This window comes from Emydura macquarii, unplaced genomic scaffold, assembly GCF_026122565.2.
Source record: "Emydura macquarii macquarii isolate MOO-44397 ecotype Brisbane River unplaced genomic scaffold, CSIRO-AGI_Emac_v2 contig_1644, whole genome shotgun sequence".
Lineage (NCBI taxonomy): Eukaryota > Metazoa > Chordata > Testudines > Chelidae > Emydura > Emydura macquarii.
This window is the reverse complement of record NW_027131781.1, coordinates 22,085,283-22,103,200: the sequence shown is the minus strand read 5'-3', so window position 1 is coordinate 22,103,200 and position 17,918 is coordinate 22,085,283. Positions and strand designations below refer to the sequence as shown.

The following is a 17,918-nucleotide window of genomic DNA, read 5'->3' as shown; positions in this document are numbered from 1 at the left end:
AAAACTGAATAGGTCTTATGGAAAAAAGAATTTTAAAAAGACAGACTAAAAATCCTCTTCCCTCTCAGTTGCTCAACTTTCATTCTATTGGTTCTTGTAATGGCACCATTTCATTAGTTCTACAGTCAGGATGAATATTAATATAATAATATTAAGTCTTAATAGAATGTTTAGATGTTTTTAGGCTATGTACATTGAGAATGACTTGGCTGCTTACAAGATTTGAAATGGATGAGTGACCATTTATCTAATAACTCCTGTGCATGGAAATAAATCAGATGAACTTTTCCTAAAACTTAGATGTGCACAGTAATGATTAGTTGCTTTTCACAATTGAGCTTTGAATGTTTAACAACATCCCATTTAAATGAGAAGATTTATATCCAAGGAAAACACCCCAGTAGCAAAGCCACCACAACTACAGTACTTGAAGAACGAACTACTGATAATCTACAGTGGAGATGCACATTGTTGTTGCTGTTAGCAGTTCCCATTAATGGGGCCTTTGGGCAGTACTGCACCACAACTAAGAGCAAAGGTCCTAAATGCTGTGACTTCAGGAGCCAGCACCCAAGATCTCCTATTTAAGCATGCATTTTATGCACCAACACCATAGTGGTTTCATTTTCCCTCTTACTGGGCGTGTCTGTATATTCTGTCTCCCAGGAGAATCTCCTCAGCTTACTTCCCTCCATACTTGGATGTAACATAGCTCCAACTCATACATCTCCTGGGAAAACCATAAAAGTTGAAAGGGACACAGGAATCAGAAAAAAGCTGTGGGTTTCCTCTCACTGAGTTTTCAGAGAATCATCTCCTGCAGGTGAGAGGGGCTTTAAAGGGCAGTGACTGGTTGGGGGAGGCCAAACAGGATCTATAGCAAACCTGATAACTTTAGAGTCAGGGAGGAGCTGACACATCCGTACTAACCCCTACAGAGGCTAATCTGCACAAGTTAATGCCTCTTTAAGTAGTATTAACGTCTAAAAATAGTTCTGAATGGACTCTGTAGGGATGGGTGCTGTGGATGATGGCCAGGCTCCTTTTCCACTCCCTTCCGTACTGTCCTTGCCCCTAAAGCAGCTCTAATGGAGGGAATTCTGTGAGGTCCCAAAGAGAGGAGGATGAGTCCTTGGAATCATGCGCCTTCCCTCTCTCTCTCCACAGGAGATCTGTTGAATCTCAGTTCCCTCTGTTCACAGTCTGGGCCAATTATGGAGCCCACACTAGGTCAACACCCAAACCTTACATCGTTCAGGGGTATGAAAAAAAAGATGTGTGCTAGATTGCTATAAATCTTTTCAAAACATGATTTTTTGAACAAAACATATTTTTTTAGGTAAACTTCTCCTGGGGCAGATCTAATCAGGCAAACTGAGTTTGTGTGTAACAATGAAAGAATCCTGCTATGCTGAAAGTGAAAATCATTTACAGAACTGGGAAATGTAAAGTCAGCTGTGGCTGTTTCTGCACAAATTGCTGTTCTCTCCCTGCCTTCCTTGCGTGTATTGAAAATGCATCTCAGTGCCTTCTTACAGATCGAAAGACCCTGCTAAGAGTAGATAATAAATGTGTGACTTTTGAAAAGGTGAATTTGGAAACATTCCCAGTTTATGCAGTACATCTGCCTCTCTAATTTATGCCTGAGAAGATGAGCCTGAACAAGGAAGCAGTGAAGATGATGATTAAATAACTTGAGAGGCAGTTACTCTTTCTTTCTGTAAAACAACTGTAGGTAAATTCTGGCCAGTCTTGAAAAATACTAAATCAAACTCATGCACCAAAAATGCACATCTACCTATTCCATTGCTGATAGTAAGGGACCATAATAGCACTCAGTGACTCAGAAGACTTATTTTAACTGCTCTCTTTTCTCCGGGCTTAACAGACAGTCCTCCGTTGCCTCCTTAGCAGACGGTCCCTTGGCAGTGGAACCAGTATGGTTCCAAGCATGTATGAATGAGGCTATAGGGGCCTACTAGTGTTTGCACCTTCACAGGAAGGAATGGATAGAACCTTGGGTGCTTGCGTTTGTGGGCAGAGGACAGCATGGCGAATGGAACACATCTTCAGCCATTTCTCCTTGGCCCATCTGTTACAGGGCTGAGAACCTTGCCTGGGAAAATCTGTACACAGGTTTCTGTACTGATGGAGCTGCGTTGGTGAAGTATCCCTAGCATAGACAGGGTATTGCCATTATCATCACCATGTTACACAGAGTAGGTGACATAAAGTGGTAAAAATGCAAGCATTTGTCTCCACTACAGCTTCTACCACTGCTAACACAATTGGTACAGACACGTTTATGAAGTTACCCACTGATGGTAGACACACCCTAATAGTTTGGCTCCCTTTTTTCATATAATTGCAGTTTGCATATGAACTTTACAGTGCCAAAACTAAGCCCAGTTCCATGAGACCACTCATGAACCCAGACTTTGTAGAAAACCTATACTCCAGTGGACTCAATTTAAGGCTAGCCCAACTCTGTTGCTCGTTTTGCATAAACTGAACATTTGGGGATAGTAAATGCAGACATAAATTCTCCAGAGTCTCCATTCCAAAATCCAAACTGTCTCATTCAGTCCAGAAAGACATAGCTGAGCACCATCACCAGGCCAGCATGATAACAAACAGTTTCACAAATGGGCAGTTTTTTAAAGCTGTTGTATAACACTGAGTACAGCTGAGCTAAGCAGAATAAGCATACAGCATATTGAAATTCAATCTCTGGTGAAATCTGAGTCAGTTAAACCTTTTACTGAGCTAGTCTATGTTGGTTGAACTAAAATCCTGCGTCATTATATTAAAATGGAATTTATATTTTATATATGTATAATATAAATTCCATTCCATATATATATATATATGAATGAAGCCTTCAAGAGATTAATTTTTCTCACAGATAAGAGCTAGAACTCAGCTAACAGAGCCATTTATATTGGATAAATTCCTTCTACATGATCTTAAGCACCTTACCACTCCAAAAGGCAGACTAAGCAAATTAAGCAGCAATTACGAGCCAGAGATGTGTGCATTACTTCAAAAAGTTTACTGTTCCTCTGTGATGATGATATGGGCTCAACCCTGCATGCCCTCCCTTGTAAGCATAAAACTGTTATTTACTTCTGGGTGTGTATTGCATGTGGAACATTTATACGAGGAATTTGTTACAGACAGGGAAAAGTATATCAATCATATTAAATAGAAGGATAAACAAAACTGTATAGTTGTAGAGCCTTTAATGTCCACCTGTCCTGGAGGAAAGAATTAAAAAAAAAACAAAACCAAGAAGTCAGTGGAATTCATCCCACAAGGCAGTGGTCATTTTAAGGCACCAGGATTGAATTTAGTAAGTAGAATTTGGGCTCTTTGGCACCATAAAAACGTATCCTATTTCAATGTACAATTCTGGATTTATTTCAGTGCATCCCATCGCCTCTGGGGAATACCATTTTAAAAGCTCCACATGAAGTGGGGTAACATGACTCAGTTTGTGCAGCTGAAATTGCCTATGGGTATGTCTACCCTGCAATCCATGATGTAGTTTCAGCGAATGTAGGCACACCGGTGCTAGCATGGCTAAAAGCAGAAATGAAGATGAAGCAGGGCAAGCTTCAACATGGGCTTTACAAGCCTGCTGGAACCCTGGGTTCACGCTCTCATCCGTAGCCCACGACAGGATTTCTGCCACATCATCACTTCAATTTTTAGCTATGCTAGTTAGATTCAAGCAAGCAATCAATTGCAATGTAGACATATCCATACAGGTTGAAATTCATCCCTGTGCAGAGGGCCAGCATATGTTCCTCTTACTTGTAGGCTGTCTCCCTGGGGTGAAGGGCACTGTGTGGTCCTTGACACAGGGCTGGATCTCATACACAATGAACTAAAAATATTCCTCAGAGGTAAATCTCCTAATTGTTGACCTTAGCCTAATTTATGGAGTATAAATGTCTTATCTAAATAGTCATCTCTTCCACCAACTCCCAAAACAGCATTTTTAGTTTGTTAAATAACTTTAGTTCTCTTGCTTCTAGAGATTTTTAATTTTCTCCTATTCAGCTGTGGCCTCTATTTAAGAATCTACAGTAATAAAAATTTAATCACCTGGATCCTGTACATAGCCTTCAACCAGCATTACTATGTATTTCTAGTTTCTGCACTTAGTAGGTCAATTGTAGCATTGCTGAATGCATCCCTCTATGTTGTGCTTGCCAACAGGGGGAAAAGCCTTTGTGTTTACGCTATTTTCAGTGTCAGTCTCATTAGGCATTGTCTTTTAATTTGTTACATTCATACTTTACTTCCCTTCTGTGTTTTTCTTTAGCGCTGCTCCTGATTGCAGAACATCATACTAGTAACATGAAAAGTATTATTTCTTTTTGGTAATATCATTGACAGAAGTGTTTTGGGTTACAGTAAATCTGAATTTGTTTCTTTCAGAGATTACAGCTCTCACCATCTATCCACTGATATGTTTAACAGGTGTATCCATCTTTAGATCTAGGAAGGAACACATGCTACATGCCAGTATCACCCAACAATAGACAAACCAGCCCCCTTGATGCTTCATTCAAATGAGTAAAACAACAACTAGAGAGGAGTACAGTGTAAATTTTCTATCCTCATCAAATTCTTTTTTCCTCTTTGGGTGAAATTCACCTCAGTGCAGAGAGACAGATCAAAGCCAATGAACCCTCTTAAGTCCCAACTGAGAGCCAACTATGGGGAGTGGTGTCTACCTGCACAGTTTTCTTTTCAGGTTCAGGTCCCACTTACAGCCTCAAAATAGATGTTAAGTGGAACTTAGTGGTACTTAAGATTTGAGGTCTCAAAAGGGTGAATATAACCCGTTAAGTTCTGGAATACAAAGCAGTGTTTTTGAACTGGTGGGTAGTGATCCTTGGGGGGAGGGGGAGAGAGGGGTTTCCAAAGTAATTGGCAAGGGAAGGAGGTTGCAAGGCATTACACATCTTATTACGATTTTAAGCAAAGACATTCTCACTCCCCTCATGCCCTTCTTCAAGGTCAAGTACTGTGTGTCATCTGCTGGAAACCCATACACAAATGAAGTATATAGGGTTATTTTTACTCTTACCTTTATAGAAAATGTAAGGAGGCTGCACAATTTTATTTTTACTTTAAATAAGGCAATGCCAACCCAAAAAGTTGAGAAATAGCGGCATAGAGTACATCTATATTTCTGATATGTGCCTGAACTGAGAAACTGAATCTGAACCCTCTTGGACTTTGTGGAAGTTCAGATCAGTATCCAAATTTCATAGCAATGAGGGATATAATGTGTATAGATGGTGAACAATACATGAGAGATGTTAGTCACTTCACTTAATGAACTACAGGAAGGCACTCAATTATGACAGTGATAGGTAGAGGAAAGAATCTGAATCGAACAGAACAGAATGACAACTCATTATTAGTCTTGTTTTGAATTTACATCAATGGGTGTTTTCCTGATTAAGCACTGAATAAAAGCTGAGTAAGAGATATTTGTCCCATTATATTTAAATATTATAAACTTAAAGATCAAGTACCACTGCAACACTAAGTGCCATAACTAGACATTTTAGTGCCCGGGCCAAGCAAGCATATTTGCCCCCCTTCCGTTTTTTCACCCCCACCCACCTGATTTTGCTCCCTGGGCAGCTGCCCGCCCTGGTAACACTATTAATGTATATTAAGCCATCTTCTCTTGCATATTAGGTTGTATGCAAAATTATACAAGACAAGTATATTTTTAAGGACTGTCAACATGTTTATTTCATGTATGTAGCATCATAGGTACATTTAAACCTGTTCCTATAAAAGATCAACACCCAATCAGTTCCTTACCCAAAACTTGGCCCAAGCAATTTACTTTTAATAATGAAAACACCAATGTTCTAAGAATCATGTTGATTAATAGTTTACCATTAAACATGTTATGCTCCTGTCTGATACATGTTCTATCACTTTCTAATAGTCTGTATTTTCCTTTGTGATATAACATTAATATTCATAACTCATTTGGGCCCAAATGAAGGCTTGCAGATCCTTGCTTAGTTTCAAGGAAACAAGATTTAGAAGCAGCACTGTAACTTAAACTTGACTTTTCTGCTCTATTCAATTACTTATCTAGGCTATAAGAGCGTTAATACAGTAATTAATTTCTCAATGTGTCAACCCTCATTTCTCATTTACTCTATAACTTAATATTCAAGTCACAGAGATGGGTTTTCACGACTTACAGAGTTTTATTGCGTTTTGAGACTAGGAATGCTACCAGAGAGACAGAGGAGTACTATAGAGAAATAATCTTACTGATGCAAATCAAACACATTACTAAAGTGGATGTATCCTATAAAAAGTAGTCCAATAGGAAATAAATGTTATTAGGTGGGTGAGTGTATTTGTTTTCAAGATGAGTAGTATAGGATGGCTCAGGAGACTGGTAATAGAATTTTGGAGTCTTTTGGATCGAGGTCAGTGCATCAAATCAGAATGGGAACTAGATTCAGATTGCAGTTACACCATTAAAAATTTGCAGTAGTAGTTCAATGGAAGTCAGTGGAGTAACTCTAGATTTTAGGCTGAGATCAGAATCTGACCATGGGTAATTAGTCTCAGAAAGTCACTGAGTTCTGAAGGCAATTTGGTGCCTGATATGACATGCTGTTAGTCTCAGTTGTTAGAGAACAAATGCCAGACTGGATCAGACCTGAGGTCCCTCTAGTCAGTTTCCTGTCTCTGTCAATGGCTAGAACCAGATACTGCACAGGAAGATGTAAGAATCTTACAGTAAGTAGATAAGACCTAATCTGCCCCATACATTATGTTTCCTAAACCACTATTGTTAGCAACTGGCTTACACCCTGAAACATGAAATTTAATATCCTTTTAATAATTTTTGTTAGCATTAACTATTATATTGCTGGATATTCTTCTTAAGCCAAATAAATATTCAGTTCCTTTTTGAATTTTCCTAAATTCTTGGCCACACCACTATCCAGAGGTAATGAGCTCCACCGTCTAATTATGCATTGTATGAAAATGTATTTCCATTTTTTCATTTTCATTTCCATGTATTTCCAGTTTTGATTTTCTACCTTAATTCTATTTTAATTTCATTGACTGTCCTCCAGTTATTGTGAGAGAACAGAAGCTTCCTATCTATCTTCTCAAGACCATTCATTATTTAATATATTTTGTCAGGTTCCTTCTTTAATTTCTAAGTTAACAATTTCAGTTTTTCCAACCTCCTTCATATGCCTTCAATCATTCTGGCACTAATCTGCATCTTGGTTGGGCATTAAGGACACCAGAGACTGAATGGGCATGGAGGTTCTCATCCCTTGAGACAGATCAGAGTCAAGGAATATTGGTGGGGCAGCATGGAAAATTTGCACTAGTACTGCTAGTGTCCTGGGGATAGAGAGAGAACTTCAGAGTCCTGAAACATTTTCACAAGCACTAAGTTCACTTACAAAATATAGTAAGTGAAATAAAATGCTGCTATTATTATCTCCAAAAAGATCATTGCCATTCACTACTTCTCATGCTTTTCATATCTTGCTCTATTCATCTCTTGGCACTAATGAGTAGTAAAGGACTAGAAGGGATTGCTGGGTTTTGTTGTTTGGTTTTTTTAATAAACTGATTCTGTGCTTATCTCCTTCTCCTGCCTTTTATAAGATACTTGTTCACTTAGGTTTCTCTTTGGGGCAGGGATTGTGTCTAAGGTCACGTTTGGAAAGCACCTACCACATTCTGGGGAACATAATTATGCAGATGGTACTTAATAACAAACATCTGAGTGAACAGTGGATCCTGTTCATCTGATTTTTGATGTCAACATGGAGCCACACAGTTACCAATAACAATATACAAATTAAACAAAAATAACTCAGATATCACACAGTAGATTTTTGTTTTCTAGTAAGAATCTGGCTAATACACTTTCAGCACACTTTATAACAAAGCACTGACAAAAACACTGCAACTGTTCAGTATCCACTCCTTAAATAAAGAGAAAAATCTCTAAAATATAGTTCAGTAATGGCTAGAAAAAAGTTGTTGCTTTAGGAGGAATATTAGAAATGAGTGAGAACAGAACATTCACTATCCTTGTTTGTTCATGGGAAATAGTTCCACTTTTACACAGCTGAGCTGATTACATTTTACTGCCCATTTAACAAAGATACCAACAATAAATCCGCAGCATTTCTGTAAATGTTTGATGTGCCCTTCCCACCCAACCAATTGCATCCAGTACATCAGTCTATAATCTCTACTGTGCATTGACTCTGATTTTATCAGATGCAAAAATTTGCAGAAACATTTTTGATATGGGACTCCTGAAAGTGCTAAATGAATGAATGGCAAGTAATGTATTTTGGGCCTAGTTCTAAAAGGCGATGAGTTTTCTTAATTCTCATTGACTTCAATATCATGTGAGGTGCTCTGAAACTGGAAATATTGGCTCCTTAAAATATTATGATTTATACAATTTTTAAAGAGATGAAGTATTAATATACAACTGAAAATTGATAAAACACATGCATTTCATTCCAGTTATGTATATTCGATTACCAATAACATGATCATTGCTAAGGCAATTGGATTTTGAGTACCTCACTCAAATCTTAAGGTCTTGTTTATTCAAGGAAGAAAACAAGTTTTACAAAGAAACTTCATTTTCATAGAGCAAAACATTATTTGAAGCTTGATTATTTGACCTGTAGCACCTTAAAGACTAACAAATTTCTGTGAGCATAAGCTTTCGTGGGCTGCAACCCACTTTGTCAGATGTAAGTGGGTTGCAACCCATGAAAGCTTATGCCTGCAGAAATTTGTTAGTCTTTAAGGTGCTAGAGGACTCTCGTTGTTTTCCCTGTATACAAACTAACACGGTTACCCCTCTGGAAATTATTTGACCTGTAACTTGGGATGTGTCAGCTACATCTTATAAGTTACTTGACATAAAACACTGCACTGTACCTAATACAGTGGACTTCAGCAAAGCATGATTTTCAGATATGAAGCTTTTAAAAATGTCTTCATGTTACACAAGAGTCTGTTATATATAAGAGTTTATTATTCTGTAACTAATTTCTTTAGTGTTCTTTAAGAAGAATTAGAATTAGTCTTCAGACCTTCGTTTTATCTAAACAAACATACCTCACAATAAAATTAGAAGTGAAGATCATTTAAATGTTCACTTTTAAGATTTACAGAGGAACTACTGTCTGAATCATAGAATATTAGAGTTGGAAGGGACCTCAGGAGGTCATCTAGGCGTGTGATGGGCATTGACTTCCCCTTTCATGTTATTCTATCAAGTAAAAATTAGGCTTTAAAATGCTTTTTGTATCAGTGCATAGTGATTCACACTGGAGGTAATAGTTTGAAAAAGAATACATTAATATCCACTTAATTAGCAACATCAACACTTTCCAGATGGAAGGTCTGTTCCTATAAACCTTACTCATATGAGTAATCAGTGACTTCAGAGGAACTACTTGAGGACCTGTTTCAGCAAAACACCTATGCATGTGCTTATGTCTCATTAATGTCAATGACACTTAAAGACATGTTGAAAGTTAAGCACATGCTTAAGTGCTTTGCTGAGCATGAATGATTGCTGGAATGCTGCCTGAGTCAATTAGAATTATTCATTTGAATGAGATTTGGAAGATTGGGAGTTTAGATATTGAAAGTGCATTTAAAAGAATATATTTTACAAACTTCTTGTGATTTCTCCAAGACTTTACACTATTTGCATATTGAAAGATTTCAGTTCAGAGTATAAACTGAGTGCTAAATACACTAGTTAGCACTATAGGGAATTATTAAATGCAAACATGGAAATTAGTAGGGAACTGTTCTTAGCCTTAGGAAATATGGTCAGGAATAATAAAAAATGCTTATTATCACAAACCTCATAAGAGAATCTCTCTCCTTCTTTCTTCTGCTCAGTGGATTGCAAGTCAAAGGCATTGGACAAAGACATGACACATTACAGACAAAGCACAAGGCATATTTTCTACAACATTTTTTAGATGCAAACAAAACGAACTAGTACATAAAAAACAAAACAAAATACATTCCAGAATGAACATTAAAATCAAGCTAGCACCACGGAATGCAACATAAAACATCCAGTAGTGGTTGAACTTTACAGATCATTAGCATGTTTCTGTGAAAACGATTTACTTATTTCCCCAGACATTCCCAGTGCATTACATAGTTCTCACATGATGTTGCTTTTATATATGATACTATATTTTTTCAAATTCTGTAATATGTCTGATTTTTACTTTTTAATTTTCCTGGCAAGCAGAAGCAAAGGCTGTGGATAGGTTGTGAACATACCGCTAATGATCTCTAAGTAGCTGTCCAGTGACTGCAGAGAATTAAAAACCACCTACCTCTTTTCCTCCCATAGACTCAAACATTTTCTCAAGTTGGACTCGCAACTGCTGGATATTGTTCATCAAGATACAGGGCTACAAATAAAGTACAGCATGTGTTATTATACAGATACAATCAAACACATGAGAATGGCCACAAGGAAGAAATCCTATAATGTGATCCAAGATTGTAATATCTGTTTGTTTAGCTGGAAATCAATCTTCCTATCCCAGTATAAAACTGATAAATTTCCATACTACAACAAAGTTAACATTTGAGATCTCAGCATATGAATAAATCAACAGGCAATTACATTAAAAAAAACCCTCGCAATTATTCCATAGGTGAACAATTTTGCATTACTTTGAAAGAGCTTTAACAATCTAGGCAATATTAGTTTCATTAACATGCCTTCATATTTTATTTTTAAAATGCTAAACTTTTTATTTAAACCACAGTCTTTTTCAAATTGTATGCCAAAAAACAAGGGAATCACACTGCAAAGGATAGCAATTTCCAGATACAGAGATTAAATTAAGTGAATTATGCAAAAAAGGTTCTACTACTGGGGCTTTGCGAGTTTGTACGGCTTTATTTACTACTTAGTAATGTAAAAAAACCAACCCCTGATAATAGAATTCTGTTTTGGCAGGATTACTGTTCCAGTGCATCTGCACATTACATTCAAACCTTAAAGAAATGTATTTCTATAATGCATCTATACTTAAACCTCACAAGAAGACGATGGGTGCTGAAGTGATAACAGCAACCCACAAATCCTTTTAGTTGGCGATGTAGCCCACTGTTGGCTGAAACATCGTTTGAGTAGACTTTAGTGTTTAGAAGAGCATTTAAATAATTTAGCATCCATTAAAGGCTAAGGGAACTAGGGGTCAGAAAGTAAAGGAAACTGGAGAAAGATTCTAATCTAGTATTCTTAACCCGTTCATCACTCATCCTCAATAAAGTACACTAAATGTTAGCACACTGTCCTGAGATTCTCATCTCTCTCTTTCTCCCCCAACAAATGAAGTGACCGCATTTAACTATTGAACCTCCTACCCATCCAAGAGGCAGCCCCCAAACTCCCTTATGACATGCTCCTTTTTCTATCTCAAGTTGGTTCTGATCCTTAAGGATTGGCTCAGAAAAGAAAAATGAAAGAGGGCATTCAGTAGCAGTGAATTGAGGCAGCTTGGATTACATTCCAGGCAAAAGACTCATCCCCTGACTAGTTCCCCCAGGAAATAAACTTGCAAACAGCCAGTTTCTATCATTATGAATCATGTTTACTATGGCAGTGCCTAAGGAGCAACCAAGAACTCCTTTGTTCTAAGCACTGCACAAACACAGAGTAGTAGACTGTCATATTTTCCGGCTAGAATCCTGCTCTGGCTTACAGACAGCCCCCCAACCTGAAGCAAATACTCACCAGCAACCATACACCCTACAAAAAAATCATACCCAGGAACCTATCCCTGCAACAAACCCCGTTGTCAGCTCTGCCCACACTTCGTCGCTAATGACATCATCAGTGGTCCTAACGACATCAATCACACCATAAGGGGCTCATTCACCTGCATATCCACCTAATGTTATATATGCCATCATGTGCCAGCAATGCCCCTCTGCCATGTACATTGGCCAAACTGGACTATCACTACGCACAAGGATAAATGGACACAAATCAGACATTAAAAACTAACGACATCCATAAACCAGTGGGAGACCACTTTAATTCCCCAGGGCATTCTGTCTCTGACCTGAAAGTTGCTGTACTTCTCCAAAAAAACTCCAAAAACAGACGTCAAAGAGAAACTGCTGCGTTAGAAATGATCTGCAAATTGACACATTCAAACTGGGTTCAAACAGAGACTTGGAGTGGCTAGCTCACTACCAAAGGTAAATTACTTTGCTCACCCATTCTCACCTCCTAATCAATGGTCCTCATTAGGTCTTAAGTACCAGACTCCACCTCCCCCATTGTTCTCAATGCACCTGGATATCTATAAGATGCCTCTGTGTTACCTATTTTCTGTATTACTGCATCTGAAGAAGAGAGCTGAAGGCTCTCGAAAGCTTATGTCTGCAAATATTAAATTTGTTAGTCTTTAAAGTGCCACAGAACTCTCGTTGTTTTTGCTGTATGCAGACTAACATGGCTACTCCTCTGGAACTATACAACAGTTGTGTGTTCATACACATACAAAGTTTTAAATAATGAAAAGAAAGTTTGATGCTGAATTAAAATATAGGGGCAATGGGCTTGGTTAATAAAATTAGACAAATAACAGTTTGTCTTACTGTTGTTCTCCTATTTCTTTTTCAGCATATTGTGTATTTTTAGGGCCCATTACTACCAGGTGCAGTGCTTAGAGCTTCTATTCCAAAGTGGGGCCTGTTCATAGTAATAAACTATGGCTATTAGTAAGTGTTTGCAGGCTCATGTCATTTGGTTGTTCACTTTTGGGAGGGACCTACCTTAGTGTATGTATGTAAAGCACCTAGTATTTTTGGGTGCTATAAATATATAGTCACCAAGCTTTGAAGTTGCTGCAGGGAAGGTGCAGGGCTGGAACCGAGATGGGAGGTCACCCACATCAGAGTCTCTCTTTTAAGAGGATATTTGAGAGCCACTGGTCATCCTTGTATGTCATTTCTGACATTACTTCCATGAAAAAAGCATACTTGTTTCCTACTTCTTAGTTGTATTAAAATCTTCTTTTTGACACATCATTATTGATTGATCTGTGATATGAATAACTGGGGATTATGATTTCTGATGGGGAATAAGTCACTGAAGCAGATGTATATTTTCTCAACAAATGCCAATGTCCTTGCAATAAAGGAAGAGAGAAGCTAAATACAAAAACAGGTATCAGGTGAATTGTTCCTAATGAGACAATTTTGAAAGTTTCCCCTTAGATCAGAATTACTCATTAAGGACCCATTAATTCAGTGGCAAAATTGTGGTTGACTTCAGTGGGAGTAGAATTGGGGCTCAAAAATGTTCAAAGCTCATTGCATATGTTGAACCATAGAGTTCTATTTATGGAAACTTAGAGGAGTCAGACAGCCAGACACAGCAACACATAAAATGAATAGCAAGCACCAGGCATAAAACTGAACTATGTTCATAAACAGCGACAGACTGTGGGGAAATATGATGGTACTTTTTTGTGGTATATATTTCTTTATAAAATGCACTGATTAGTCTTTTTTTTTATTTAAATAGTTTGCATGTAAATTTTACTGAATGGAATTAATAAAATGGACCTAAAAATAAATGTGATAACTTTGCACTTAACTACAATCATAAAACAGTGTTTATTGAAATCTCTTCTAACAAGTGAAAGACAGGAAATGGCATTTTGGCATAATTTGGGATCACCAGATCAAATGAAATCTCATTAATCTAGAAATATGTATTTAAAATAGATGATTTCTAATAAACATGTTATCTTTCTATAAAATCATTTGTTGTAATCCTTCATGCCTTTTCTCTATTTCAAAGCCATAATGAAATTAATCCTATCCAAAGCCTTAGCAAAGATTAGTGTTCCAGGGTGACTTCAGAAATCAATCATGTCAATGATTAAAAAAATCCCATTGGACAAACTAAAAGGCAACACAGACAGTTAGATTTGATGACCTAACGTTAGTTATCAGAGTCCATACATTCTGGAAAACAGTTAATTTGATTTAATGCTAGGATTAAATTGAAATGAACTGTAAGTGCAATACTGCAAATCTTAACTCACTTGCACACAACATGTAAATTGTAATTGTCTATGGTAACACATTGGGCCAAACTCATAGATAAACACCCATCTGGAGCAAGTAAGCTGGAAGACTAACAGATGCATGTGGGAAAAACAGGATGCATTCACTCCCACATCACGGGAGATACTCTGCCCCAAGGTCTTTTCAGCTCAGAGGCTCCTGTTGGAGGTGGGGAGACTCCGTGTAAAGATACACAATGCTTGCGTGTATATAAATATATCTGCACTGACTGCTTATTTCTGCTACTTATGGCAATACCTTACAAGACAAAGAACCTTGACTGAACCATGAAAATGCCCTGCTGGGCAAACTTATGATGAACTGGTCTGTTGTGGACTGACTGGCTATGTTTCTTGGAATTATTACAGCATTGACTAGCAAGCCTGGCCTACTGCTTAGTGCCTTCTTTATGATATAAAGGAGATTTAAATAGTGCTAGAATCAAAATGTGTGGAAATCTCCGAATGTATGTCTTTTTCAATCTTTTCTGTAAGGGCTCCAAGGATGAAGGTATTTGAAGTAGAAAGGGAGTCTGAAACATGACACAACCATATGAATGAAATTCATTACCTTGTAGAAATATTTATATAAAATCACTGCCCTAAAGTTATTGGTTTCTAAACTCTCCCATTACTCGCAGTTTTATTTATTGACATTATATTAAATGTAATTGCATAGTAAGCAGAGAATATTTAAGTCTTTTCCCACCATATGTATCTGTGTGGCTTTGCAGAAAAATTAATATTTCAAATGTTGTCTGTGTTGTTGATAAGGGGAACCAAAGACCTGTTCTTTAGCTATTAGAGAAACAAGGTGGGTAAGGTAATATCTTTTACTGCAGCTTACACAGAGTTCTTCAGGTCTGGGAAATGTACACTGAGTACAGCTATTTAGCTATAACATATTTCTGATTTCTTTTGTTGTATATATTGGTGACCTTTGGATTGTGATAACATCATGCTCTGGTGGCATATTATTTCCATTTTTCCATTTATTCAGTTCAGTTCCAGTCTCACCAAACTATTTCTTCCCCCAGTTCTATGTGCAGAAAAAAATAATTTGTGCTCCAGTTTAGCTCTCAATTTTAATAAATCTGAACTGAGTGTCCTGAACTTTTGGGTTTTTGAACAACAGGTTTTCATTTCTCAAAATCATTTACTTTAGCTTAGTTTAGAGTGTTGGGCCCAGTCCTGCAAGAAGCCAGGAATCTCCTCCACAGTGCTAAACACCCTTAAATTGTGTAGACTCCAATGGAAGCTGAGGTGCAAAGAACCTCACGGAATGCACACCCCATTCAGGGATTGTTTGCTGGGACCACCAATGGGTGAGACAGTCCTTCTGCACTCTGGGAGGACTTCCTGTGTTCTGAGTTTCATGTGGGTGCTCCCTGTTAGTCCTTTGCCATTTCCGTACAGTGCCAAACAGGACAATTTGGATGCTGTGGCTGGTGGCTAATGGCTCTGCTCACTCTCTAGAAGGGACTGGAAAGCGGTTATTTGAGTTATTTACTGCAGGACTTTCCTGGCTTTCAGCATCATTTTGCTGAGCTGTCCCTTCTCCCCGCAGTGGTTCCTTCACATCCCAATTTGTCATTGCCATGACTAGATGTTCTGTGTGCTTTTTAATTTCAACTGATCACCTTTTAGGTGTTGAAAAGGGATTCTCTCGCACTATAGACTAGCCATTCAGTCTGGGATTTTTCATCTTCCCAGAATACAAGCAAGACCCAATCTTTTGGGGCTGGAGAAACACTGTCCCTTTATAGCTAGGTATTTGTCCCAAATGTTGCTGGTGGTCCAGGAAAAATTAACATAAAGAAGAGACAGGTTAAATCTAGGATCTGCATATAAGCTTGACTGGGTTTGTATGTAAATATACTGACAAAATGAGGTGCCTCTTGGGTGCAGCTCAGTTACTCAGATAAGGACAGGGTAGTCCATGGTTATGGCACCACTCCTGCTGTGGTGTTCCTTGGGCAAGGCAAAGCCAGGCCTTTCCTGGGTGTACTGGTCTTGATGGCACAGTAGTGACACCATACACTGGGTCAGTTTGCTGCTGCAGTGTTCCTTGATTATGTTAAGTCATTAATAATGTTGTGACTCTTATTTAACTTCACTCTTTGTGTCTCATTTACTGCTGTGTCCCGTCAGGGTTGTTATTCAAGAATTCTCTGTAGCCAACAAGACAACACAATCATTTATCATTCTTTTTCACTACTGTATGGACAAAAAGTAGATGGGCACGTGTGAGGACGTGTCACATTACAATAATTTACTATCAGATCCTGAGATTTAAGAACAAACAATATAAAAACACATAAAAATCTCCTTAAAGTTTTGGAGTGCAAATCCCCATTAATGAAATTACTTAAACTATAGGAAATCATCAGTTATTTCTTTCACATTTCAACTATGCATAGTATTTCTCCTTCTAATGTTCACTTTCCCCTTATTTCCTCCGTCCCCCCCCCCACCGCCCCAATCAAGTGTTACATTCCAATGTAAGCAATCAAGGAAAACATTTGTCTTCTGGAAAAAAACTCCCCCTTTTTCCATTAATTTTCTTGCAATAAAAATGATCATATTTCCAGTAAATATAATAAAACCTCTAAGTGTACAGAAAAATGTACAATAAAGACAGAAATAATATTAGTATTTTTTAAATTTTACTTACCACACTTTCTTTATCACAGTATGAACTGAAGTCATTTGAAATAATTGCAGCATACCGAAGAAGCACTTTGTTGATCGTCTGCGGGGAGGGGAGGGGGGGAAGGAAATGTTTAATTGAGATATATAATCATGTAATAGTCTCTGAAGAATTGGAAGTAAAAATACAAAATAGTATTCAAGTGAAAGTGGAGGTTTGTTTTCAAAGCAGATAATGTTTGTAAATGATAGAAAATTGTTCTGGATTAAATTTACAAAATTTTAGTTTGCATTTGCTTAAAAGTCTGGAAAGATCACATTTTAAATCCTTTCACAATGGATGAGGTTTCTTTTTTAATGGAATGTCATTTTCTATAGCAGAAACACTTTGCATTTAGTTATACTGACATTGAGAAGTAAGAACACTGAGGGGTTCTAGTTTGTTCATTGTGTTCATATTAAGCAGAATGTTAGTGAGCACAAAATCCACTAGGGCGACAACCTACAGATTAAAAAATAATGGAAAAATAAGAACCAAAGCAGCAGTGTTTAAACCCCACCAATGTGAACTTAATCCTCAAGAATATGCACTTTATTTACCGACTGAGAAAAGTTGTGATGAAAGCACAGAATTACGTGTAAATACAAACTATTTCATAGCCCCTGGTATTGTAATGGAATTCTAAAGCTTGAAAAAGAGTGTGGCAACTGAAAAGTTGGTTTAACAAAATGTGTAAACTTATCAAACAGCAGATTAATAAACCTAGAAAAAACAGGTGGCTGATTCATCCCTAGCTGTTCAAACTTGCCTTCAAATATGATAGAGAAAATTACTTTTGGCCCTTACCTGAAGTGTGATATTTCACTTTCACACAGCACCACGTTTTCCAGATAGGTTTATAATATCTATAGCTAAGGAGTCTATAACAAACAGTGCTTCTCAAGTCTATATACAGTGGTCTCCCTGTATTAGCAGTATTACATCTATCTCCCTGTAGTTATTATTCTGGGAGTTAGAGGAAATACTATTAATACTCAGGTGATGTTATTTAGTTATCTAAGGCAACTGGCAAGTCT

The 17,918-nt window shown here is 37.5% G+C and overlaps 1 protein-coding gene across 1 annotated transcript in view; it reads right to left on the bottom strand.

The window, feature by feature from the left end:
- Positions 1-17,918, bottom strand: part of UNC13C (unc-13 homolog C) — a 325,566-nt gene that overhangs the window by 56,831 nt on the left and 250,817 nt on the right. Inside the window, 2 exon segments of the mRNA XM_067555862.1 lie at positions 10,428-10,505; positions 16,867-16,944. Coding sequence (XP_067411963.1) covers positions 10,428-10,505; positions 16,867-16,944 — 156 coding nt within the window.